The following is a 27,080-nucleotide window of genomic DNA, read 5'->3' on the forward strand; positions in this document are numbered from 1 at the left end:
TGATGACGTCTGCCTCGCACATTTCCGACGGATTGTCAAAAGCCGGCAAAAGCAGACGTCATTGGATCGGTTTTTCAAGAAACGCGAGGCAGAAAACACCGCAAAGGACCAGTAAACAAAGAGGACAAAAAGTAACAGCTAACAGGTAGATTAATATTTTTTAAAAATATCATAATGTAGCGTCCGTCGGACGCTGGAATAAGCACACGACGGGTAACTCTCTGTGTGTGTGGGTGCCGCGAGGAGGAGAACGGGAGAGCTGCGTAGCTCCCGCAGCTCTCCCGTTCTCCTCCTCCTCCCCGCGGCACCCACACACACACACCGCCCCTCCTCCCTGGATGCCTTTGCGGACTCTCTGCAGCGTAGGAATAATGAACACTCCTAAAACATGAACCGTTACAATACTTTTGCGGGGCTTGGAACGGATTAGTGCATTTACATTCAAAATGCGTCTCTACTTACGAAGTTTTCACGTTACGAAGCTACTCCCAGAACGGATTAAATTCGTAAGTAGAGGTACCACTGTAGTAATAAGGAGAATTAAACTTGTAAGGCAGAACAGGGAAGTGACATTAGCAGCAGTAAGAAGAGCTTTTTTTTTAATGTGAATTGTTAAAATGCACTGAGATCACATTTTCATAAAACAAAACAAAACTGAAAACGATGAAATGACCCATCTCCAGATCCGTCCAGCAGTTTTTCTGTAATGCTGCTAACAGGCAGAAAACAGAACCTCTTTGATGTTTAGGGAGAATAAAGACCTACCAGTTCTACTCTGCCACCTGCACATCTGCACAATTCTCTTTACTCTCCGATGCTATAGCTAAATACTCCTCCCTGGAAGAGAAGAGAAGACACCCCACGAGTGTCAGACAGTCGGAATCAGAAGACATCAGTTCAGCATGGAGGGGGGGGGGGGGGGGGGGGCACCGGGACATATGGACAGACCGGCGGGGCCCGACACCGGAGGGAGGCTGGCTCTGATCTCTTACTCACGCGCTCTCTCTCAGGGCTTCCTCTCCCGCGGCTGCGATCTTCCTGTAGCAGTAAATCATCTCCACCACCAGCCAGAGCTGCAGCCCGATGATGGAGACGTACATCATCACCTCCGACAGGATGGACGCCAGCCCCCTGGTGCCTGGAGAGAAGGAGCGGCGGATGAGGGACGATGTCTGCTTATGGAACTGGGGAATTCGAATTGAATTTCTGACACATGGTTCCTATATTTTTTTCGGTTGATCACTTCCTGCCTCCAGGTGTCAGAGAGGCAGGAAGTTAGTCTCTCTGACACCCCTGAATTAAAGGCTCACCTGAGCCTGGCAGCAAAAACAAACACGACCTCCTCAGGTCGAAACCTTGCATCATCTGTCTTTAAGTTACCATGACGACCGGGTTAATGCACACACAATATTGAAGCTACTCCATTTTATTTCATCAGTTCTACCCTCTTTTAATTATTTCCTGCAAATCCCACAGAGGTCCTCCTGCATGTTTTTGGACTCTTTTCACGTATCAAATGTGCCAAAAAAAGCGGGAAAGTTGCTGAATCCATTCTTACTTATTGGCACCACGTTCAAGTCGATAGTCCTGTTGCCGTTGGCTTTAAAACCGTAGTTGGGATAAATGAGGTCACGGCTGAAAAGGCACTGGTAGGTCCCGGTGTCGTTGAAGGTCACGTTGAGGATGTAGAGGGAGCCGTCCTGCAGGTCCTTCGTGTTCTTGCTGCCGCTCCATCGCAGACGATTTTCGAAACGTGGATCAATGATCTTCTCCTTTTTATTTTTATACCTGTAAAACTGGAAGACAACAGGGTTTTTTTTGGGAGCTATGCAGTTTTTCCATCCAATATGTGGCAGGAAATAATTCATGAGGGACGTTAGAAAACGCCCTGAAATGGTAAAACTGACAATGTGGTTGTCTTTCATTACTTCCTGTCTTCTCCTTGGCAGCCTGCTCTCGGGCCGATCGGCTCACGTTCAAGATGCATATCTAAAAAGAGAATCCATCGATCTCGACATTCAGATTCTAAATGGACTAATGGAATTGCTCCTGCTTTAAGTACACCCCATAATGGCCTCTTCGCGTTGCCGGCTGAGCTCTCCTTTGAGCAGTAAATTATCTGCCTTCCAGTCGACAGAAGAGGAGAAAAGGCCCTTGAAATAAACGCATTAGAGCCGCTTCCCAGAAGAAGAGACAAACGATCTCGCTGTAGAGGAAGCGTTTGTGGATCTATGATGATTTTATCTAAAGCTTATTTTGGACATACGGTAGCAAAGGAGCAGACTGACAGCAAACTACGTGACATGCATGAATGATGCATGAAGATGACGAGCATCTCGTCATTTCCTTCCATGTCTTTCTGTATTTTGCCTGTTTTTTTTTTTTTTTTGCCTGATCTCCCTCGTGGTCTTGTCTTCAATCATCACCACTCACGTGGGAGAACTCGGTCTCGTCCCAGGCTCTGAAGTACCAGTTGACGGAGGCCTCGGCGGGAACCTCGCCCCTCTTCTTGCAGAAAATGCAGAGCAGTTTGAATCCTTCTCTGACGACCGCCTCTGTCTCCGGCTCCAGCTCCACGCAGGCTCCGCGGCACAGAGACGCTAGGGGGCGGGGAGAACGCACAGTTAGAACCCGTGTGGTGTCAGGGGTCAGAGGTCGCAGCAGGCCCTCTTTTCCCACCATCTCAGTACTTGCAGGCAAACTGTCTAACACTTGCAGATTTAGTAACGATGACTTTATTTTGTATTTATTTTCTTTTGCATGCTCGGTCATCGCATGCGTTCTTCTTTTTCTTTTTCCCGTTCGTAACGGGCAGATACTTATTATACTCTTGCATTAATTTTTTATTTTATTTCCACTCATTTCAGCTCGTAGAGGATTGTGGATTTGATTGATTTAAATTTGTACATTTTAGTTTAGTTTTTTTTTTATCAATGAACTGAGAGGAAATAAAGAGGTTGCAGTGAGCTGTTCCAGTTTCTTGCATTCTCTCAGTTGGCAACTGAACTAAATTCATATATAGAAGCGTGACTCTATATATGCCACCATCACCACGACACACACTCGGGCCGGGAGTTACACACCTGCAACTCCACATGTTTCTTTCTATTCTCAACTTTGACCTCTGGGGATGCATTTGTTTCCGATCACAAAAAAAAAGGAGGACGGGAAGGAGAGTGGGGTTCGGGAGAGGACAGGAAACACAACGCTGATCAGATGAACTCAAGATGAGCTAATAAAGGTTCGGGTGCGACTGGCCTCCTGCACAAAAAAACGTGAGAAAACAAGTGCCTGACAAAGCAGCATAAAGAGATTCAAAAGATCACGCCGATAGAAATGCCGCCGCACTGAGGGGAAGAATGAAGAGGAAGAGAGAGAGAGAGAGAGAGTTAGCTTCAACATTAGCCATTACTACAAAAGCATGAGGGGGGGGGATGCTGGGAGAAGCACTGCAGAAAGAGAAGAGAAGGTTCAGAACATAAGGAACCCGTTGCTGTCGTCCGTTGGAGGAAATGACCCAGAACCCAAACCCACCCGGACCCAAGAACCCGAACCCAAGCCTGAACTGGGTTTGAATTCAGATTCGGTCGGTTTCATCGGGTGTGAACAGATTCTAAAGAAATCATTTTTTGCAGATCCGCACTCTCCGTCGCTTTTACCAAACTCTCATTCAAACGCTTAAACAATGGAATTGATCATCTTTCTGATGGAGGATCTTAATTTCACGGTTCTGTGCAGGGTTCCGGTTATTTAGGTGGAACCAAAGCAATGGAACCAAACAGGACTGCAGGACTGGGAGACAAGACAAATCACATACAGAGCAGCAAATCCATTGCGTAATCCATGGATGGAGATGCAGGATTATGCAATGGATATTCCAGTAATTATTCCAGATTAAGAGGGTTTTTTTCCTGACAGGGGGGGGCTGGTTGGTTAAAAATCCTTCATATTATTTTATGGCAAACACTAAAAAAAAACAACAACAACTGCCTCACAGCCTGAGCAATACAAACGACCTTCCACCTAATGAGGTTAGCTAGCCGGAAGCTAAAAGAACGAGCCACAAAAAAGAGAGCTGTAAACAAAGACTGCAGCAGCAAAAAAAGAGACGAGGGAGAGGACAGCAACCGTTTCCATGGTTTAGCAGCAGCATAAACGGGTAGAAACAAGCAGGGGACAAACAGGGCAGCCGTGACCTTCGGCTGACCCTCGACCCCGAGCGAGTGAAAACGTTCCAATGGAACAAATAGAGCACCGGAGAGAGCATCCGTCCACACTCTTAGCATTCATCCAGCCTGAAATGAGGGCGCGGCAGCAAAGTGTCTCGGCCTAGATTTGGACCTCGGAATAAAAAGAAATTAAAAAAACTCCTCAAATAGACTCAGAATGAAACTCTGGAGGATCAGATTTGTGCAGCAGCAGAAACATTCATCACATTCATGCTGAAGAGACGTTCAGGCGGCGATTATATCAGGTACTTTATCAGGTTTGTACATGCAAAGGTAAAACTATAGCCCATCGATTGAGATTTTCTGCAGCTGGATATGAAACCTTTCATCTGGGCTTGTAGCACTAATTTCAATGCTTAAGTTATAAGTTATAATTTAATCGATGACTCATCAGAAAATAAACCTTTGAGGTGTCATTTATTATTATTATTATTATTATTATTATTATTATCCCCCCCTCCTAATCCATGCTGTTTGGAGGACAAAATTCCTAAAGTTAAATTTAGGAGATAGTTGCTGGTATTTTTATTGATCTTTTTTCCTTTTTTTTCTGCACTACAGTGCGTCACTCTAATCAATTTACATTCCACTCCCTCTACTTACAACGAGGAGCTTCTTTGTAACGTAATTTGTCGGAGTGCAGTGGTGGAGGGGGGGGGGGGGGGGGGGGGTGAGGAGACGCTGTGGTCGCTCTGATATCCTGATGTCTTTTGACCAGAAAGATTGAGCTCGAGCCATTTACGCTCCAAATGGCTGCTCGCTGCCACTGTGGAATTCAAGAGCGTCTGCTGCGTGCATTACGATGGCAGCCATCACATCGATTAGGCTTTATGGGCTTCAGTGTTCGGATGGGCTGTGTGTCAGAAAGACTTTTGTTTTATTGTTACATTGGAGTGAACTTTGCTCCTATTTTTCTTCTTGTTCTGATTGTCCATTTACTGCAATGCTAATGACATTTTCAAAGTGATCCAGAATCCAGGATCTCTTCTGGATCATCCCAAAATTCACTAGACAGTCAACACACATCAGGGGAACACCGTGCACATACGTTATATGTTGTTTACGTGCAGCTACCACTGGCGGGCGAGGAATCTGACTCGCATCACATCAGCCCAAAGGTTCTCCCAGAAGAGGAAATGATGTCATGAAGTGGACATGAACGACAAGCACTCGTGATGTCATAGGAAGCAAGTTTAACTGAGTTTGTGTGACTGGATGTCGTCGTCGTCGTTCATGTTATTCATGTTAAATCTTTTATATTCAATCCATTATAAAAGTTACAGCTTTGCAAATTCATGTTGTTGAAAAAGTTGCTTTGGTGTTTGTAATGAAATATTGTCCTGATTCTTTCTGGTAAAATGTGTCTATTAGTGTGTGTGTGTGTGTGTGTGTGTGCATGTGTGTGTGTGTGCATGTGTGTGTGTGTGTGCCCTTCATTTTAACACTGCCACATGACCTCATCTTATTAAAAACTGAACAGCTGGGCTTTTAGTAAATACACCAGCACAATAATGAACACACACACACACATGCACACACACACACACATGCAAACACACACACACACACACGAAAATGCTGATAAACAGCCGCAGCGGCAGAGATGGAGTAACAAGCAATGCAATCAATGATCGTTTGGATGCTGGCTCAAATTGCATGGCGTCACCGTGGAAACAAGACCACAGCCCACTCACCTTGAAGCAACAGGGAGGCCACAGGTAGCAGCAGCAGCAGCATCCTGGGGTGAAAGAAGGCTGGTGGCACCTCTCTCCACACACACACACACACACACTACTAAGGTGTCAGATATCCTGACTAGGACTACAGCTCTGAGAGATGGAAGCTCTCCTCTGGTTGCGGCTGCAGGAAGCTCTGGGGGGGGGGGGGTCGCCCGGTTGATCTGCTCCTCTCCTGGTCTCACACTTTTGTCTCCTCCGGCTCTAAACGAGTCTTGCTGGCTCCGGCTTCGGTCCAGCCGCCCAGTGCGTGTTCATATAGAGTTACCAGAGGGAGGACTCACTCTGAGTTTCAGGTTTCAGCCTCTGGTGGCTCCAAAAGGGCCTTTGTTTGTACGCGGTGGGCACACCCACACTCCTGTTCAGTGTGTCCTATGTGACACCAACAGGCTGGTCGCTGCCACTGATCAACAGGAAAAGCAAGTGATAAACCTGTGATCGGAGACGATGCTGAGGATGGAAGACGCGCTGCGCGTGCGTCGGTGTGACTGTGCAGAAAAGGTCTGATGAATTGAATGCATTTCACGCGTGGATGACTTTGGAACATTTATCAGCACTCCCTGGCAGTTCCTTCAGATGTCATTGTGTTTTGGTTTTGGAAGAAGATGCAATTCTCAACTTTTTGTTCTTGTTGTTGTTGTTGTTGAGTTATTGCCTCCTTTGCGTTGTTGCTTTTCTTTCTGTTTCAACACGCATCTCCTCAGATGGCGCAGTGATCCAGGAGCTGTCGGACCGAGCGGCACTGCAGGCGGCTCTGGAGCGCATGCATGGATCATGGATCACCGACACATGACATCTGTCTGTTAAAACCCCGTCAACGCATCCGAACGGTGCTCGCCGCGTCTCGGCTACCTTTGCCTGTCATGCGTCCTATAATAAACTCCTCTTTTAAAGGAATAAGTCTCCCTGGGATTCTTGGGACGTCTGGTGTCACTGATGGAGAGGTGGAGGCGCGTCCAGGCAGTCAGGATTCCCTCTGCTGCCACAGCGGGTGGGATTCCTTTTATGAGATCCTTGAAACAAATATTTTCCCTTCTCTTTAATTCTCGTCGTGCTTTTAAGACGGGTCCTCCTGGAGATGCTGCCGTCAAATGAAGGAAAGCGGTGGGACGCAGAGAGAAAGAGAGAGAGAGAGCGCGAGAGAGATGGAGAGAGAAAAAGAGAGCGAGAGCGAGAGCAAGAGAGAGAGTAATGACGTTTTTATGATGTCACAAACAGAACTTTAACTCCTGTGATTCTTGTACAAAAAGCAGGCTTTTTTTTTTTTACCACGTGGATATATTTTAAGTAACTACATGGTTTAAAATATGAAGGGGAAATTTTGACGTTCTTTTTGTGCAGTTACCCTGGTTCACCGCTAGAGGGAGATGAAGCATCATCGATACACGCACAGACATAAAGAGCCTTTAAATGCCACACAATCCCGAAGCTATTTCAAACTAGATGTGCAACTAGATTGCGCAGAGACCATAAATAAAATAAAAAGTTTGGGTGAGGGCAGAGGTGATTTTTATATTTTATTTTTATTTTATCTTAATCCCACATATTGAAGCTAATTGTTTTTATAAGATATTGCTGAGAGGTATTTTTTACATTTGATCCCACAAAAGTCACAATTATTTATTTATTATTTGGAAATAACTTAAATACTGCTATACACTTTAAGCGTGGTGAAATGTGGCTCAACTGTTCAGCTCACAACAATTATCATTTTAATGCTATATATTTGCTTGTGTAATAATATAATAAATTACAATATCAATTTAATATACAAATACATAATATAATATGTTATATTGTTAATTACAACATTTCTTAGATTCCATTAATTACGCATTAATAAAACAAAAACATGCCTTCACAATGTGGTCGAGAACAAAGCGTTATGTAGTTTCTATGTACTGTATTTACTATGCCCATGAACGCCATTACCCATAATGCCTTCTCCCTTACGTACGCCGTCATGCGTCAGTTGGTCGCCATATAACATGGAGGATATCGTCGCTGTTGAAAAGAGCCCGGTATGACTCGCTGATCCTTTCACCCGCTTTGATTTGGAAGTTAACAGCTTTGTATTATTATGCTTTTGTGATATTGCGCTTTTGAGGGTCGCGTCCGTTTTTGTTCATCGACATCTTTTGACACCATATTGTGTGTGAACCTCGTCGAAAAGTAAACCTGCCAATTCATTCTGTACCCATGCAGTTGCTATGTCATTCAAGTTAGCCGCTAGCATTAGCATGATTAGTTAGACGAAATAGGCCAAGTTTTGAACCACATCTTTGACCAAATATTGGTGCAGATCATTGAGAATACGTTTATATCCTTGGTTGATTTGTTGCTAACTTCTTTAATTAGTAGCTTTTTGCTTTCGGGAGGCTTTGACGTAAGATGGCTGCACGCGAGCTAGCAAAGCTTAGCTTAGCTTAGCATAGCCCGTCTATGTGCTATGTAAAGAACGAGCATATTAGTTTATCAGTATTTATTAATTCTCTGGCTTTTATGTTGTTGTTGTCTTTGTTCGTATGAAATAAAGGATATATTTTGGGTAAAGGTGTTTACTTAAATACAATAGTAACGTGACAAATGCTTTGTGATATTGTCACCGCAGCAGGAAGACATGCCGGCAGTTCTAACCTCCAGACCTCAGACGGGTCTGTCCTTCCTGGCACCAGAACCGGAAGATCTCGAGGATCTTTATAGCAGATACAAGGTCTGATCATTTGTTATATTTATGTGTTGTAAGCTAAAACTTTGTACAAATCTATTGTCAAAATATGACAAACTCTAGAACATCATATTGTGGTCATTTATTAAATGTTTTGTTCTGTTTCTTTGTGAGTTTTTTGGTGACGCTGGCTTCATAAAACGACAAGTATAAAACGGAGTTGAAACTAACTTAATACATTGCTTGCAGGCAATGTATTAAGAATTTCAGTTAAAAAAAGGTGATATTAAATAAAATTGATCTTTTGACATAATATAGGTCTGCTTCAGAGAGAGAGTTTTGTCGTTTATTGTGAATATGATGCATGAGGGCTTTACATCTGGTCTATATTGGGTTTATGTAACATTATTTTAGTTTGAAACAATGTTTTAGTGGTTCTTCAGATCTATATCAACTATCACTATGACGCTGTGGTACTTTATCTCTTCCCCTCTTTGTTGCATGACGGTAGAAGCTACAGCAGGAACTGGAGTTTCTAGAGGTGCAGGAGGAGTACATCAAAGATGAGCAGAAAAACCTGAAGAAAGAGTTCCTGCATGCTCAGGAGGAGGTGAAGAGGATACAGAGTATCCCGCTCGTCATTGGCCAATTCCTGGAAGCTGTCGACCAGAATACGGCCATCGTTGGCTCGACGACGGGTAATCAAAGTCAAAAATCGAAATACCTTTAATCAGTTAAAAAAAATTATATTGTGTAATGTAGTTTTGTTTTATTGATTTGATTTGATCTGTCCCAACTTGGGGTAAATTGTAATATTGAGAAAACATACAAAAAGGTACTTTTAATTTTTCGAGGATTACAATTGCATAACATCACTCAGAGAGTGAGTACATAACATACAGTAGAAAATAAAGTGCAGTAAAACTCAGAAATACATCTGTGGATATAAATAAATTAGTAGATAAAGCTGAGAATTAAATATTAATGAAATGGTTGTATGTTTGAATACTTTATGTTCAGGCATTCAGAGTATTTTTAGAAGATGCTGTCAAATGTGAATTATTCAGAGCGTACATGTTTTAAATGTCATGACTTCTATTCCTGTGCTTCGTCATCATCACCTCTTAGGGTCCAACTATTATGTGCGCATCCTGAGCACCATTGACAGAGAGCTGCTGAAGCCCAACGCCTCGGTGGCCTTGCACAAGCACAGCAACGCCCTTGTTGACGTTCTCCCTCCTGAAGCCGACAGCAGCATTATGATGCTGACGTCAGGTAAACGCAAGGTCTCGCTCTATGGTCGGAAAACACCTGGATGGGTTAAAAAAACAAAAAAAAAAAGTCCAAATCTGTTCCTCAATATTTTGCTTGATTATTGACTGATGTTTATGGAATTTGATACGGTCATGTAGGGTGGGGAGCTCTATCTCAAAATGTCTTCTAGATCTGATCCAGAATGAGGTCAGGAAGAAATAGGAAATTCTAACATTGGAAACCATCAAAAATCAGTTCAATGATTCACTTTGACTTTTCATGGTTGGTGTATAAAGATACCAAGAACAATCTAGAAGCTTTTGGTGATGATCCAGATCACCATGTGGACGGTGCAGATCCAATTACTAGTGGAATGAACGGCTTGGCGGAGGTCTGCGCTCTGAGTGCTTTTCCAGTTTGTATTATTGTTGTCCAAGAGGCTCTCGACTTTGTCCACATTTCAGAATAATCCGAGCCATCCATGAAAGTCTTTTATGAAGTTTACAGTCTTTATGCTGCAAACCTGAATTTTCCTTTTTCGCCTTGTCTTTGCTTTTCAGACCAAAAGCCGGATGTGATGTATGCGGACATCGGCGGTATGGACATTCAGAAGCAAGAAGTCAGAGAAGCTGTCGAGCTGCCACTCACACACTTTGAGCTCTACAAACAGGTCGGGCGTTCGATTGAAATGTCACATTTGCATGTTTGAATGGAGTTTACATTTAAACTGATGCTTATTAACTTGGATCTCCTTCCTTTCTCAGATTGGCATCGACCCACCCAGGGGTGTCCTGATGTACGGACCTCCAGGCTGTGGTAAGACCATGCTGGCCAAGGCTGTGGCTCACCACACTACAGGTAGGTCCTTCACGTCAGACACCAGTTTGTTTCTATTAGAAGTTACGGCCTTGATGCTTCACTTTTGGACATTTGTTTGTGTTTTTATAGTGACGAATTGTAATGAATTCAGTCTTAAAAATGCTGCATGGATCCAAACACTGGCATATGAACATTATATCAGAATTTAAAATGGCTCTAATTATTACAGACCACAAGTTCTATAAACGGTAAACAGTGTTGGGTTGTTGTGTTGATAATAAATCCATATGGTGAACTACAACACGAATCGGTGTGTCCTCAGCGGCGTTCATCCGCGTGGTGGGCTCCGAGTTTGTCCAGAAGTATTTGGGTGAAGGCCCTCGGATGGTGCGTGATGTCTTCCGACTGGCGAAGGAAAATGCCCCCGCCATCATCTTCATCGACGAGATCGACGCCATCGCCACAAAGCGTTTTGATGCGCAGACTGGAGGTACGAGAAGAATGACGACACTTCAAACCAGACTTTCCAGACTCAAAGATTGTTGAATATATGTTTGTGGGGCCTTTTTTGTACAATTTTTGTGGCCTTTTCATATTTTGGAAATTCAAAGGATTGTATTTTATCTCGATATTTTAATTTTAGAAATTGAATTTATCAAAAATAAACAGACGAATTTAAACATTTTTTTTAACTGTCTGTCTTCAATGGAATTCCCTTAAGGCGGGGATCCAAGTTAATACTTTCTGTCGCTTCATTCGTAGTTCTAGTTGTCCAGGGCAAACGGTACTCGAGTTCTTCAGATTGAAGTTAAGATTAAAAAAAAAGTTACGTTTCATCTCTATAAATACCAAAACGAATAATTGAAAATTGATCTTGACTTTTCCTGCAGCTGACAGAGAGGTGCAGAGAATCTTACTGGAGCTGCTCAATCAAATGGACGGTTTTGACCAGAACGTAAATGTGAAGGTGAGTCGGGTCCGTCTATCTGGGAAGCGCCTTAAATTCAGTCAGAGATTTAGATTATTTAGATTATAAACTGGGATGCATTCTTGTCTTTTGTCCCTTCGAGTTGCTCATGTGACACCTGTTGACATTTGAACCCCCCCTCAGGTGATCATGGCCACTAACAGAGCAGACACACTGGACCCGGCCCTGCTACGTCCTGGTCGTTTGGACAGAAAGATTGAGTTCCCTCTGCCGGATCGCAGACAGAAACGTCTCATCTTCTCCACCATCACCAGTAAGATGAACCTCTCCGAGGAGGTCGACCTGGAGGACTGTATCCTTGGGGGTTCGATAACGGCATGTTCAAACCTGTTGAAATGTGTTTTTGTGTGCAACTAATTCGCGTTAAGTTCTCCTTGACTGAGGCGCAGATGTGGCCCGACCAGACAAGATCTCCGGAGCAGACATCAACTCCATCTGCCAGGAGGTGAGACAAAGCTTTATTGACACTTCATCTCTTTGACTGTTTGGAGCTTTTTGAAATGGAAAGTAAAGTTTGTGTGTATACAAAAAACCAAAAATGTCCTTCTTTCCTCTTCGTCTCAGGCCGGCATGCTGGCTGTACGTGAGAACAGGTACATCGTCCTCGCCAAAGACTTTGAAAAAGCGTACAAGACCGTCATCAAAAAGGACGAGCAGGAACACGAGTTCTACAAGTAGAGAGGACAAAATGTTTGTTCTTGATTTGTGTCTGTGTGTCTGTGTCTACTCTGTCCCTTGTGGATTTGCAGGCCCTGACTTCCATAGATTTTTGGACTCAATTTACTCAATCGAAGGCCGAATGTCAGATTAGCCGTGTCTGCCGCCTTGAGAGGGCGCTAATGAGAGATATAGTGTTTTTATAAAGGCACTCTGTGGGTTTCAATAATATCTGACCCTGACTTGAGAATAGAATCTTTGTATCTATAAGAACTCGGTTCACAAGACATTGCTTTAAAAAGTCATTAAAGATGTTTTCCACTAAGTAAATGGTCAGTATTTTTCTATTATCTTAAAAGAAAATGTTTGATGTTCCTCCTTTATTTATTTTTTTAAATCATGTCTATGAAATATCTGAATGTTTCAACCTGTTGATCAGATTACAAATGAAGAGTGGCAACTTTTGCTTTTGGAAATGGTAGGCGACGCAAATTAAGACGTCTTTTACCAATAATGTAATAAATTAACTAAAATATTACTTGATAACAAATAATTGTGTAAATGTAGCAGTCGTCGTAGTCAATATTTTTGTCAGGTGCGGCCTGAGGTTGCAGCTCTCCTTCAGACCACAAGGGGGCGACAACAATCACATTCTGTACTACGCATCTAACAACCGCATGCGAGGATTTACATGGTAGACCGAGGACCACAGTCCCATGAGAAATAATCTAAGTCTATTTCAAATGATTGATTATATATTCCCAATCACGAAATAGACATACTATCTGAAGCTGCCGCTTGTCTGTGGGTTTTAATCAGAGCTGAAATTGAAAATGATCTCATAAGTCGAACCTTTTTTCTTTAATTTGGAAACGTGTTCGGTCGAACTTGAAATGGTTTTATTTTTCTTTCTAGGTCATGCAGGTGTTAAACGATGACTAGGAACCGTCTTATAGAGTGGAGCTGTGATCTATTAATAACTGCAAATATATTTAAATACAAATCATAGTTTTTTTTATTTTAATTCTATTTCGAATCATATGTGACATATACAAGATAAGGGCTGACACAAACTGCTTTGGGCCTTTACGTTATTACCGTTCCTGCTACTGATGACTTCATCATGACGTCATGATTGTCCATCGTGATTCGTGCGGGCTCCAGTGAAGGGGCGGGGAAAAGCGTTGCGTTACATTGAACTCTGCTCACTCGCTCTGGCAACAACGTCCGAGCTGAACCAACGACAGAACATATCTGAGATCCAAAGTGTGGAAAAAAAGAATTGTTGGGGCGGAAATCAGCGGCTGATTGATCGACAAAAGGAAACGCAAAGAAAACATCTGGTGAGGACGGAACTTAAAAATGTTCGTCTCGCGCGCTGCTAGCTAAATATGGGTCAACATCTGCGGCTAGCTCGGTTCGCTTTAAGCATTTCCTGTCAAGCTGGTGAGGGTTACATACAGACATTTCAGAGTTTGGGTGATGACGGCATTTTAAAGGTGAGAATAGTTTTATCTTATTTTGGGTAAACGTGAGTAAAAGATCTCTTGAAATACCGACGCCTGTAATGTTAGCTTCCGTTCCGAGGCTAGCGACTGTAGCGCGCTAAAAAACACTAGCGACGTATAAACTTGTTTTAATAATGAATTCGTTTTCTAAGGTGGCACAAACCGACGGTTTTCGGCTTAAACTGCGTTATGATATGTGCGTAATGGAATTCACGTAGCATTGGCTAATGTTGGTCAACGTCAGCGCAGTTACGACACTTATCGCTTTTTGCTTTCACAACTTTTAGCCAGCGAACACTGGAAAGTTAGCTTTGCTGTCGTTTTTGTCACAGTTAAAAAACACCGGGGCTGCACAAACGCACACCTTTGTTCCGTTTCATAGCAATAACTTGCTTAATTAATGGATGACTACTCAAGTGACCTTTCCCCTGTTCAGATGTTACGGACCGTTGAATGATAATAATGATTAACAAAAGTATTATGTAGGTTTCACATCCCCTTTCCGTCATTATAAATGCCTTCCTTAGTGGAACGTCAGGTTCTGCATGGCGACGCCTCACCCACCCGACTGTCTGAGTTCACTGGAATGCTTGCTCTTTCATTACCTGCAAAAATATACAGCTGGGATGTTATCAGAGATGCCTTTTTATAATCACTCTTCAGGACAGCCAGGTACGAGTCGATGTACGTCATTGTCTATTAAGCTACAAAAAAAGAGAGGCAGGAAAGAGGGACGCTGTCCTGCAGCGTCTGTTTGCTATTTTGATCGAAGACTGTCAGAGATATTTCCTACAAGTGCCTGAGAGCTGCGCTAACTTGTGTAAAAAGGGTATAATATGGGACCTTTTTTAAATTGAAGTGAATAATGATGCACTCTGCGCCTCTGCATCTTCTAAGTTTAACAAACAAACATGCTTCTGGGTTGAAGAAAAAGGTCGCATTGGTACGTTCAGTCTTTCACAATAAAGAAGCGTCCATCTATAACTAAAATAACAAGCATGAAATGCTTAAAAAAACCTACTAAATATCTGATTTAGGAGTTTCTCTCAGATGTCCGACTCTTCAGAGTTCCTGTTCGTCGCCGTCTTTTGTCCATCGTGTGGAACGGCTGTTGGAAATCAGTGGTTGTTCTCAGTTTGCAGTTTCTCACTGTTGAAACGCGCTAAATGTTGCAGCCGCTTTGCTATTAACATCCCGGTTCTGGCATAGCTTGCTGCACCAGTTTGGTTGCGTGCGTCCGGGCCCCGAGGGTGGTTTCCATATCACCATGGTTGTCGGATCTAAATTTGCAGCTCGCTGTCTCTTGTGGGTTCATCGTAGCTGCGGATTAACTACGCACTACGGGGACGGCAAGCGCAGCCCAGTGCTGAAACCGAAGGGGGGGGGGGTTCAAGCTGTGTTTTTTCTTCTTCTTCTTCTTCTGTTTCACCAGCCGCAGAGACGTGCACCGGCTGCACCCACGGTAAACGGCCGGGCTCCGCGAGGGGTTGCCATGGCAGGGGTGCTGGCGTGCGTTGTTATGCTACTTCTTTTCAGGGCGTGTTTGCATATTATCTTACTTGAATTACTGCAATCAGTGTTTTTGTATCGGGCCTTTTCATGTATTGAATATTAATATTGGTTTGTAAAAAACTTTATCTCATATATTGGTTAGAGGGAGCTTTGAGGCAATCGCCCGGATCTCGACTGTCAAATATCAGTAATTGGGCTTCGCTCTAATGTGTTCATGAACAGATCTGAAATTTAAGATGGATCCGTGAACGCGTCACGTTAAGTGGCCGGAACAGGGACATGGCTTTCATTTTCACGCTTTCATTTGATCTCAATGCCTCCTTCAGGTAGCTGGAAGCCTTGGCACGTTGTTTTTGTCTGAAGAAATCCAGCGACGCTTTTAGATCAGATTTTTTAATGACGCAGCTCTCCAGGCAGTTGCAGCTTATTTTCCAAAAGCGAAAAAGGGCTGAAGTCAGCGACGGCCACGTTTCTGCTCTGGTCTCATTTTGTGTAAACCGGCTGCGCCTGGAATTCCCGGCTCGGATTACCTCAGACTGTGAAATAAATCGCGATAACTAAGTGAATGATTTGTGTGTACAAACTTGTGAATCACCTCTTGGATGCGTTGACAGGAGCAGAGGAAAAATGAGATCTGAAGAGTATTGTCGGGGCCGATAGGGGGGATGTAGGAATGTTTGTTTTTGTAACCCTCGCTGTGGTTGCCGGGGGCTACCATGTCTGTCTATGGGCTGCATTCTATGCTATCCCTCCTGGATTTTAACAGCAGGGCGCTATGAGCTAGCATATATACCCTTAACAATGATCTCGATATGAAACGCCTGTCCTTGCATCCCCATGCCTTTTTTATTTTCCTGTCTGTTCTTGATTCAACCCTCTTCCTCACGCTAGCTCTGTTTCCTCATGCGTGTGAACATACCATGTATATGTGTGTGTGTGTGTGTGTGTGTGTGTGCGCGCAATATTAATGCCCCACGGGCAGAAAAGAAAAGCAGAGGGATGGAGAAAGCTCTCCGTGGCCTGCTTTATCATTAAATAGCAGACCTGCCTTTTTAAAATTCTGAAAGTAGGAAGTGTGTCTGTGCAGCACAGACAATGAAGTCAAAAGAACATGCTGTAACCAGGCTGTTGGCTGCCCCCCCCCTTCCTTTATTCCTCCTCTCTTTAGTTCGCTCCTCATCCTCAGCCTTTTAGTCAACAGAGAAGGATAAGTAAATCTAGACGCCGGCTATCTCTTGTATGGATATTAAGTTGGGTCGTCTCTCAGCATTTGACAGCTCAAACACAAGATGGCCCCCGAGCACTGAAACACACCAGACTTATCGAGTCTTCCCTTTGTTACCATCTCGGTTTATCGCGTTACAGAAGTATAAGCCGCTCGGAGGTGGTTGGATTGCGTTTTTTTATTTATTCCCTGATGTTTTTACGTACGTGATACTGAATTATCTCGCACCGTTTCGATGTTACTCATGCTTTGTCCTGTCAGACTTCGGACGTTTAATCATCCGTATTAAACTAGCGAACACGTCTAAGCTACCGACGATCTGTGTTTTTAGGTCTCGTGTTTGTTTCCAAGCAGTGAGATAAAGTCGTGTCCGTGATCTATAGGGCCCGGGAAAAGTGAGGAGGATCTCCCCTCCGTCGGCTCATGGAGGGAGACCGTTCCCCCCCCCCCCCCCCCCCGTTTGATCCCGCATATGTGCTGAACTGAAAACACTCCGTCAGCTGTCAAAGCGAAACGCCGTAACGCGGCGGCGCGGCGGTTCATTGAGTTCGAGTTGCTCGGGTTTAGTTTGTCGCCGCCCGGTTGGTGCACGTTTTCATCCTCTGATCACGGCATGGGCTGCAGATGTCGACGCCGTGCCGAAGGCACATAAGCAAGGCAGTATAAAGAAAAGCGTTAGAAAGCATGGCTGCAGTTTGTGTGATTGGAAACGTCGGACATCTTTAGATTTAGGTGCGTCTGATTCATATTGTTTAATAGTTTTCTCTTTGGTACGCTGGATTTAAAGACGTTAAAATCAGCGCTGGCATCATCTGGAGGTTCCTCCGCCCGTCTCGTTCTGAATCCCTTCTCCAGTCTCCTAGCTTTCAGTGGGATTAGGATTAGCAGTCTGCGGCGGGCTACTTTAACAAGCGCTAATTGATTTGCGTCTAAGGATGTGTCGGGTACTGCAACAGACCGGGATGCTGATGGGAGGGGGGGGTGGGGGTGGACGGGCCGTGCTCTGCTTCCTGTCTGCCGTCCTGTAGGCAGCAGGCCTCCCCTTGGGGAGTCCGGTACCGGAGCCCACGCCGGGCCGGGTCGGTCCAGCCATGTAAATAAACACAATCAGTCATTGTATGGAAAAGACATCCAGCAAATGCAAAGTCACCGTCGGCAGCTTGAACCAAAGGCTGCGTTCAACCCCCCCCCCCCCCCCCCTCTCATCCTCTCCTGTGTTTGTTTCTGCAGAGCCGCTGGAGGGATTGAGCCAGTTTGTCTTTATCCATCTATCGGGTATCAGTTCGGGAACACGCTTGAGGAGTCATCGCTGTGGATTGCAGGACAATAGCTGTGGAAATCCAACCCCCCCCCCCCCCCCCCCCCCCCAAGTTCTTTTTCTGTCAGCGCTGAACCCCTCCTCTTAACAAACACTCCTCCCTCGCTGCTGCTGTGTGAGAGAGCATGAGGGCGAGCGGGAGGCAGCGTAAAGCTCACACGGGGAGGACGAGTGGGTGAGAGACTCCGGCGCGGGGCCCCTTCGTCTGGCCAGAGGAGAACGATCTTCGTGGGGGCGATGGCTGGAGTTCAGTGGGGGTGAAACCACATGATGTGGCGCCGGCTTTACCGCCCGACGCTAATCACAAATTGGACCAACAGTCAAGTTTGGAGATATTTTTCCACTCGGTGACCTGCAGCCAGGAACGCAGTGAAAACGGACAGCGGAGCAGATTTCGCCCTCGTTTTAGAGTCTTTCTATTTTTCTTCTTCTGCTTGGTGTTTTTTTTTTTTTTTAATCACACGCTACCAAAAGTGCCTTTTTGTGTGACTTTTGCCCTTTTTTTTTTACTCTGCTTACTCATCTACTTTCATCCCTTATTCTGCCACCGATGGTTACGCGAACCTTTACTTGCAGCGACCGTCTCACGCCGTGGTCTTCGTCACATCAAACAGGAAGTCGACGGTTTATTTTGAACCCCGTTTCCACCAAATTCATCGTTTACGATCGCCTTCCCGGACGGGTCGTCGCCGGTGTCGAATCAGTTGGGCGATTCCAGAATCGCTAAGGCTTCCCAAAGCGCCGCCCCCTCAACTTCTGCTGCTTTGGAGACCCCGAGCCGTCGCCATGGTCGCCATCTACACCAAATGGCGCTATCTTTTCACGTTCCTGGGCATCCAGCTGGTCGTCATGGCGCTGCTCTCCCGGGAGGGATACCAGAAGAGGGTGTCTTACTTCATCCGCATCTTCCGCAAGTCCGACCCCACTTTCGGCCGCAACCACACGGTCACCGGCGGGGACGTCTACGCCAACCTCTCCCACCTCTCCAAAGTTAACGGCAACGCAGAGGGCGTGCCCTACTGTCCCAAGACGTCTCCTCTCATAAGTGAGTGTCCAAGCTTCTGTTCTTCCACAATAACCGATGAGACGCTCCCAGAAGCTCCTTTTCTGTGCGACGTTCTACATGCGTAACGGAAGATTGTTGGCCGTGACGCAACTGGGGAGAAAGTTTCTTGTGATTGACATCATCTGCTCTTTGGAATATTTCAACAGCTATAAAAATTGTCACCAGAAAAAAAGGTTAGCATCTGCATTAGCGTAAACTGTCACATACGGCCCAGTTCGGTGGGCTAGTCAATTAAAAGTGTTAAATTTAAATCTGGAAAATCGGCTTCTGAGTTTTCCATTGGACGATGAACATTCATTGTTTCAATAAAATGTGCTTTAATTGCAGCTTTTGCATTTTATTCAGGACACATTTCTGCAAACCTGCAGGCTTAGATTAGATTTTATCGCAGCCTTGCCGCTGTGTCCTTTTGAGTTGTACAAATCAATAAAAAAAACATTCCACGTTGACCCCCAACGTGTAACTTTGGATCTTTTGACCAGACCTGACATCAGTTTGCTCGATGACAACTGCTCAAAGTCCGGCCACCGAACAACATCAAATAGGATTAAAAGCTTAGAAGGGCCGGGGGGGGGGGGGGGTTACGTGATCCTGGTGACTTGCCTATTTGTATTTGCTCCTTTCACACGCCCCAGATCCTGCTCGGTGTTCAGTTTCGGTAAAAAACACTTTGTCAAAGTAAGCTGCGCTCGCTCCCCTGTTCTTGCCACATCGCTATCGATCATTTGAAGCCACGGCGTTCAACGTCGTTGGGGAACCGACAGCGATTACTGGCACTTCGCTCCGATAACAGGAAGTGAACAGAAAATGCCCGGAGGTTTGGAATGGGGATTTTTCACCAGTGAAACCAACTCGGTTAAAACGCCTCAACCACATTCTTAGGTTTCATTCAAATTGATCGTCTCCTTACTTGTAATCAGATTCCGTCTTCAGTTTCCTTGCGGTAATGACATTTCCTACGGGGGGGTGGGGGGGGGTTCTCAATGGCGATGACGGCAGACGTATCTCTGCGTTACAGGTGGGCCGATCCATGTGAGGTTCCCGTCGGGGCTCAGGCTGGAGGAGGTCCAGAGGAAAAACCCCCTGGTGGTGCGCGGCGGACACTACAGGCCGCCGGACTGCGAGGCGAGGCACAAAACGGCCATCGTCATCCCCCACAGACACCGAGAGCACCACCTGAAGTTCCTGCTGTACTACCTGCATCCTTTCCTGCAGCGGCAGCAGCTTCAGTACGGAATCTACATCATCCACCAGGTGAGACGCGCCGGACCGAGTCGAACCTCGAGGGGAGCGGCCATTCCAGATGTGTCGAGAAGACTTGCTGTAAATGGAGCGTGTTAAAAGATAAAGGTGCAGTTCTGGCCAGTGTTGGAGTGCCCTCTAGTGGGCAGCTAGCGGACGTGCATGTGACAGGATGAGAGGGTTTTAATCTCCTTATCGGCTCATCCTTGTTTACTCCTCAGCTCTTGAGCTACGAGCTTATTGTTGATTCTTAGGATTAGATAATTAGCGCGGCGCACGTAAATTGTAATTGAGATGAAAACCGTTACACAAATAGAGACAGACCAGCTCACCGGAGCGGTTCTTCTTGTGTTTTTGTTCTGCGCAGGCTGGAAACTACACTTTCAACAGGGCCAAGCTGATGAACGCCGGTTTCCGGGAGGTCATGAGGGAGGAGGACTGGGACTGCGTCTTCTTTCACGACGTGGACCTCATTCCAGAGGACGACCGCAACGCTTACACCTGCGACTCCAACCCGAAGCATTCAGCCATCGCCATGGACAAGTTCGGCTACAAGTATGTCCTTTCTTCGCGTTTCATAAACACGTCCGCCGGCTCATTCTATTTCTCATGCGCCTGAAGTATCGCAGAGCGTCTGGTGAGTTTTTTCCTTCCTCTCCAGGCTTCCGTACAAGATGTACTTTGGAGGCGTGTCCGCTCTGACGCCGCTGCACTACCTCAAAATGAACGGCTTCCCCAACAATTACTGGGGCTGGGGCGGCGAGGACGACGATATCGGAGCCAGGTGAGAACGGCGAAGGGTTTATATCCGGCAGCGCTCGCCCGATAGGCTGACGTTTGTCTCCCCCCCCCCCCCCTCCCCTCCGTCTTCTCAGAGTGTCTCTGTCGGGGATGTACATCGCCCGTCCGTCTGTGAATATCGGCCGCTACAAGATGATCAAACACAAGCTGGACCAAGGAAATAACATCAACCCGAAAAGGTACGGGAAACGGGCCGGAGTGTTTCGCGTCCTGGTGATTTGCGTGCAGACCAGTGTGAATTCCGATATTCGTTTGATCTGTCGGAAGGTTCAACATGCTGGCCAAGACGCGTCAGACCTGGAAGCTGGACGGGATGAACACGGCCGAATACGAGATCGTCTCCCGGGAGTATCTGCCGCTCTACACCAACATCACCGTCTACATCGGGACGGAGGCCGGTCTGCATCCGCCTCCTGACGACAAAGTCAAAGAGCGGGAAAGCCCTTAAGCAGCCCCCCCCCAAGAGACCACTAATCATGCTGCACTCTTCCGTGACTGCAATGGGGAGGGGGGGGGGGACAGTTTTTGCCAGTTTGTGAAGTGCTTTCTGTGGATTATTGTTCGTACGGCCTGTGGACGGTGAGAAACGTAAACTATGGGATGGATTCCTCAGCTCCACGTGCCGGTTCTCCGCCTGCGGGAGGACGGAGAAAGAGGGTTAAAGTTGGACTCTGAGTTCACGCGTCCACGGAGCAGTGGTCGCTGGTTCAGCCTCGCGATGCCTTAGAATCTCGTTCTTCTTCTTTGCCTTTTGACTTCGACCTCGCTTTATTTAGATTACTGGATTAGACGGACCGGAGTCGTGCCGGATCGCAAGAGTCGTGTCTCGACTCCAACGAACACCCGAGAAAGTGATGCTGCTACGATGGAAACTGAATTCTGCTTATCATTGATGCTATTACTGCTTGAAAACGAGCCGACGGATCCCGTCTGTCTGCAGTTGTGTGTTTTTGGTTTGTGTGCAAAGAGGCGTTTTAAAGTTTCTCACTCTGTTTGCATCATTTTGTTCTGTGTGAAAGCCTTTTGGTTCTGGGAGGACGTTTATTTTAGTCTGTGCCTTTTCAGATTCCAGATCAAAGATTTCTTTATGTGCTTATTAACTCTGTCGGTTTGAGTCCTCGGCCTTCAGGCGAGCTCGTGATTCACATCACGTGTTGCTTAACTTTGAGGATGCACACGTAAACTCCGATCGCTGCTGATGGTTGTTTATTTCAAAGGGAGGATTCTCTGCTTAAATGTTTAAACAAAGATGATGCAGAGATCAGACGTCTATGCGAGGTTGTCTCCCCGGGCGTGAGCGTGGGTCGCCCCGTTGTGAGCTTCGACCTCTCGGAGAGTGAGCGGGTGTCGTTTTGAGACGAGAACTGAAAATGTTACAGGTAACCATAGCAATAATTCTCACCTGCTTATGGAGCAGGCGGTCTTTGTTTTTTTTTACTTTTAATTTTTATTCAGGTTCCTCTGCGATCGCTCTTTGCTTCCAACGTCTCCCAGGTCTTTGAAGTTTTGTCCTTTCTACCAGAGTCCAAACGCTGCGTGTGCCCCCCCCCCACATCTCTGACATGTGATTGTTACCCCAAGAAAAACCAGCCGGCCAGAGAACGGGCCTAAAACCAAAGATAACTGTATCAAAAGGTGTCTGTGTGTGCGCGCGCGTGTGCGTGTGTGTGTGTGTGCGTGTGCGTGTGTGTGCGCGTGTGGACACTTCATATCTTGCAAATGTTTTCCATTGGCGCCTGTTTTTATTTCCTCTTCTAATATTTATTGCCTCTTTCAGTTGAGAGTTCAAAGAATCTCAAACTACATTCTTTTTTTTTTTTTTTACTTAAAAGTTTTATCTTCCCGTTATTGTAGTTTGCCCCCCCCCCCCCCGCCGCCCAACCAGACGAGCTCTGACCGTAACTTCCTGTGATTTCATCCAACATGTGATTGTGTCCTGTGATTTTTGTTCATCTTTTGCCTTAGCGACACAGCGGTTTGTACTTCAGCACCGTTCATGGGAACTTTATATCAGGATTAGGTTCATGCATGGCTAAGTCGCTATTATTATTATTACTGTGAGAATGTACTGGGACGATGCACGTCGGTGCTCGCCTAGCAAATACCAAGCATGCTGGCGCGTCGGTGTTGTGAACTGGAGTCTTATTGGGACTTATTTCCATCTGCTGTGCGGAGTGCTTTTCACAATCTCTTTACTCTTTCAGCCTTGACCTGATGTTTTTTTTTTTTTTAAAGCCTTCTTTAAGCGCTTGTAAGCTATTTTGTGTTTGATTCCGGTCTGATGGTGGATTAGCTCAGCAGCAATAGGAAGCAGTCCTCACCGGTTAGCGTAGGCGGAACCCAGGGCCGTGCGACTTTGTGTTATTCCTGCTCTCTTCCTGAATTCTGCACAGTCCAGAGTGGCCTTAAAACCATTAATAAACTGATTATTCGTGTCGCTTTCTCCTCTTTGAAACCGTTTCACCTCCTTGTGATTCTTCTCAAACCTCCTCCTCAAACCTCCTCTCTGACACAGCAAACACAATCTCTCGGTTGCAAACTCAAAGATTCTCATGCTAATCATGTCCAAGCTGCGCTTTGTCCAACGTCTCCAGTCCCGTGTCTCTGAGTACATAACCCCGCCCCCGGCCACACCCTCCAAGGTGTGTGTGTTTGCCTTGTCGGTACAGGATTGAACCGTTTGTCACAGTCGAGGACATCCTGCCGTCTACGAGTGAACTCTGTAAACTAGGAGGCAACGTTTTTACCCTCGGACTCGACTCGACGGATCTTCTTAAATGATCGCTGTACGTTTTCCACAGCTGCAGAATACAATCTGCTAAGCAGCGTTCGTTTTATTTTAGAAAGCAGTCGGACGTGGAGCGCGGTGTTTGTTTTAGGTCGTGGTGTAGATCCGATGGTGGCGTCCGGTGCAGCGACGGTGTCGAAGAAAAACAAGCCAAAGGTCTTTAAAACAAGCTCTTCAGGTTTGGGTCTTGCCTTGAGCTGGAATCGTTCTATACTCTTCGTTAGATGATGCATGCAAAGTTTGGGATCAATGAGAGCGGAGAACATCCCAAAGAAACAATCTACTTTTGCAGCTGCAAAACATTTCACAGTTTATTTGGAGTCCTGCGTTTGAATGTAGCACAAGAGTTTTGTTCAGTTTCATGAATTCAGACACAAACAAATGGTTGATTATAAAAAAACACAAAACAAACGAAGGTTTTCAGAAGTTCGTTCTCGTCATGTCTGAGCACGCCATCCTCTGTTCAGCTTTAAGCTTCCAGCGTGCATTCCTAGACTTGCCGTTTATTTCATCTGGTAATGTGTACTTTCCTCAGAAGATACCACACAAAGGTATTTACCAAAGTAGAAACGCTTAAACTCCTGAGTGTTTTTCTCTCATTAGTTGCTATTAAACTTGACATCGTCATACTTGACTATCTTTCCGTCGCGGGTCACGATCTCCTTTTGCTCCCACGTTCCCACCTCCCCCTTTTTTTCCACAAAGCGCCGCACCACCACCCTCCCCGTCCGGGGGAGATTGCAAGGAAGATCCTTCGCAACTTCGTGGTACATCCTCATTTTCAAAAGATCCTGCGTGAGGTCCGACCCGCTGTCCCTGTCCCTCTTGTCCTCCTTCCTCTGTGGGGAGGGAGACAAGTCCAATGCGGATCGAGGACGCGCAAGTTTGATATCTGGTCTGGGTGAGCGTTGCCATTTCAGCGGCGATTGAGACAAGTCAACCGGTGGCGGATCCTTTAGTAACGGTGATGGCGCTCTGTTGACCGGGGCCGGATCCCTTTGAAACGGTGATGGCGCTCTGTTGACCGGGGGTGGCGCTCTGTTGACCGGGGCCGGATCCCTTTGAAACGGTGATGGCGCTCTGTTCATCGGGGAAGCGTCCCTCCTAAACGGTGAATCGTCCCTCCTAAACGGGGAAGCGTCCCTCCTAAATGGGGAGGCGTCCCTCTTAAACGGTGAATCGTCCCTCCTAAACGGGGAAGCGTCCCTCCTAAACGGTGAGGCGTCCCTCCTAAGCGGTGAATCGTCCCTCCTCATTGCTGATGAAGACTGTCCCTTGGCTGTCGCTTGGGATGAAGGTTCTCTTTTACCTGGTGCAGAGTCGGCCACGCCTGCACGTCCAGCCCTTCGTATATCACTTATAACCCCTCCGACGGAGGCCCTAAAGGAAGGGTTGGGCTCCACCATCCGGCACACGGCGTGAAGGTACGGCTGATCCTTCAGGGTCTCCTTGATCTTTTCGGGACAGACGCTGGGCGTGTACAGCCGGACCCGGGCGAGGAGCTCGGCGATGATCTTCCCCATGGCCCACACGTCGGAGCGCTGGTCCCGTTGGCTCTGCCGCTGCAGCACCTCCGGAGCCGAGTAGGCCTCGTTCCCCATGTCCGCTGCAGAGTTGAGGCCGTGTCGGAAGAACTTGGCCAGTCCCAAGTCGATGATGACCGCTCTGTTTGTGTTGTGCTCCACCTGGAGGACGAGTATTTCTCTTTAAAATACTGTCTTGACAAAATGTATTCTCCAAACCGATTCCCGATCCTGGATCCGATTGTGTTTCACACAGAAGTGGAACCGGTTACAAAACATGTCGGATTGTTATTTTTTTTAAAGACTATTTCTGTGTTTGTTTGTTTTCATGGAATCTCAAACGCGTGTTCTTTAAAGCGCCTGACTCTAAACGCCGCCGCTCACCATGATGTTTTCAGGCTTGAGATCTTGATGGACGATGTCTTTGGAGTGGAGGTGGAGCAGCCCCTCGCACATGCCGATGATGATGGTGCCTTTATTAGCAGGAGTCAACTGCAGAGGTGGAAATTTGAGATCGCATTTATCAGTCGTCGCTTTCTCGTGTTTGGCTGCGCAGCCTTCCTTCAGGCTGGCATCTTGATGACATTTCGGGAAATGTTGGGAGTGCTAGTGATGATCAGAAGAGATTCTGGATTCTGGATTCTGGATCACTTTGAAATGTTTAACATTGCAGCCAATCCAATTGCTAAATGTTTGTCTTCATGGTTAAGGCATCTAAAAATATAGATAAAATAAATGTAGGATAATTTTTGGTGTAAATCACAATATAGAGGGGGGGGGGGGCGAGGTACTCGTCGGAGGTCTGTGCTCTAAGTACTTTCCTAGTTTCTAAATGTTTTACCAGTATTTTGGATTTCGATACTTTGAAGATGGTGACCTCTAAGTCCTCCCCAAAGATGAACTCCAGAGGAATGACCCATTTTCCATCTCTGAGTGTTATGTTGCCCAGGAGCTTCACTATGTTGGGATGATCTGCCTTGCTGCAGGACAGTGGTGAGAAAGACAAAGCAAGTCATTAGAACCCAGAGGTTCTTCAATTATGCTGGTGTGTAATCTAAAATCAACTTCATCTTTAAAGAAACAGCTCAATTTATAGCAACAAATAAAAGTGCATATCGCCATGAAACACCAAGAAATAAGAAAAGGGTCTAAAATAGGCTAAAAAAAAAACCCTGAAGTCTGACGGAGGTAAGATCGTTCAAGTAGACTGAAACGGGAAGGAATGCTCAAAGTTTGAAACAAAGGTCACACACCTGACCCGACCTACGCCGACCCGGTGAAGTTTACCGTAAAGTCCTCTGGTGATATTTAAGCGGTGACCTGACGCTGACTTTACTCACTTGTATACTTCGCACTCTCTCTCCAGGTCCTTCTTATTGATGAGGCGATGGGGGACCTTCTTTATCGCGGCCCATTTATCGTCGTACTTCTCCTTGTACACCTTTCCAAAGCAGCCCTTGGCGATGGTGCCGGTGGAGTATGCCATCGAGGTTTCGTTGTGACGACTGGAGAGTCATTTTAATAATCACAGTAGAAAGCAAAGGAGAGAGAGAGAGAATTCAGATTGCTGGGAAGATTGTATTTCAGAGTCAAAACAACCTCTGGGAGCTGAATTCCGATTTGTGGCGTCTTGGATGTGTGTGTTTTTAGGTTATTTAGACACCGTGTTGGTATCCAGTGGTAGAAAAGTAACTACACACTCAAGGCAGTTGAGAGATTCTGATTTACTTTCCTCTTTAACACTGA

At 45.9% G+C, this 27,080-nt stretch overlaps 4 protein-coding genes across 6 annotated transcripts; 2 read left to right on the top strand and 2 right to left on the bottom strand.

Moving 5' to 3' along the window:
* Positions 1–770: 770 nt before the first annotated feature.
* scn1ba (sodium channel, voltage-gated, type I, beta a) lies at positions 771–5,966 on the bottom strand. The gene is made up of 5 exons (XM_068757488.1): positions 5,924–5,966; positions 2,434–2,600; positions 1,559–1,796; positions 997–1,138; positions 771–837 (listed from the first exon to the last, which is right to left on the bottom strand). The coding sequence occupies exons 1-5, from the start codon at positions 5,964–5,966 to the stop codon at positions 771–773; spliced, it is 657 nt and encodes a 218-aa protein (XP_068613589.1).
* A 1,982-nt stretch (positions 5,967–7,948) lies between these two features.
* On the top strand, positions 7,949–12,700 carry psmc4 (proteasome 26S subunit, ATPase 4). Of its 3 annotated transcripts, none has more exons than XM_068754675.1 (11): positions 7,949–7,986; positions 8,577–8,678; positions 9,145–9,331; positions 9,762–9,908; positions 10,448–10,557; positions 10,652–10,745; positions 11,029–11,196; positions 11,597–11,673; positions 11,818–11,986; positions 12,084–12,139; positions 12,259–12,700. In XM_068754675.1, exons 1-11 carry the CDS (start codon positions 7,954–7,956, stop codon positions 12,370–12,372), a joined length of 1,257 nt encoding a protein of 418 aa, XP_068610776.1. In that variant the 5' UTR covers positions 7,949–7,953; the 3' UTR covers positions 12,373–12,700. The 3 variants fall into 3 exon arrangements, with proteins under 3 accessions (XP_068610776.1, XP_068610783.1, XP_068610791.1); XM_068754682.1 differs by having other exon boundaries at positions 7,954–7,986; positions 8,580–8,678; XM_068754690.1 differs by lacking the exon at positions 7,949–7,986 and adding an exon at positions 8,055–8,137.
* A 5,227-nt stretch (positions 12,701–17,927) lies between these two features.
* si:dkey-199f5.8 (beta-1,4-galactosyltransferase 3) lies at positions 17,928–23,458 on the top strand. Its single transcript, XM_068754702.1, has 6 exons — positions 17,928–18,959; positions 19,999–20,234; positions 20,590–20,777; positions 20,884–21,006; positions 21,098–21,202; positions 21,291–23,458. The coding sequence occupies exons 1-6, from the start codon at positions 18,701–18,703 to the stop codon at positions 21,469–21,471; spliced, it is 1,092 nt and encodes a 363-aa protein (XP_068610803.1). The 5' UTR covers positions 17,928–18,700; the 3' UTR covers positions 21,472–23,458.
* Positions 23,459–23,912: 454 nt separating this feature from the next.
* On the bottom strand, positions 23,913–27,080 carry zmp:0000000881 (uncharacterized). Its single transcript, XM_068756574.1, has 4 exons — positions 26,675–27,080; positions 26,176–26,314; positions 25,719–25,826; positions 23,913–25,496 (listed from the first exon to the last, which is right to left on the bottom strand). The coding sequence occupies exons 1-4, from the start codon at positions 26,818–26,820 to the stop codon at positions 24,411–24,413; spliced, it is 1,479 nt and encodes a 492-aa protein (XP_068612675.1). The 5' UTR covers positions 26,821–27,080; the 3' UTR covers positions 23,913–24,410.

The sequence above is a fragment of the Brachionichthys hirsutus genome, chromosome 3, assembly GCF_040956055.1.
Source record: "Brachionichthys hirsutus isolate HB-005 chromosome 3, CSIRO-AGI_Bhir_v1, whole genome shotgun sequence".
NCBI lineage: Eukaryota > Metazoa > Chordata > Actinopteri > Lophiiformes > Brachionichthyidae > Brachionichthys > Brachionichthys hirsutus.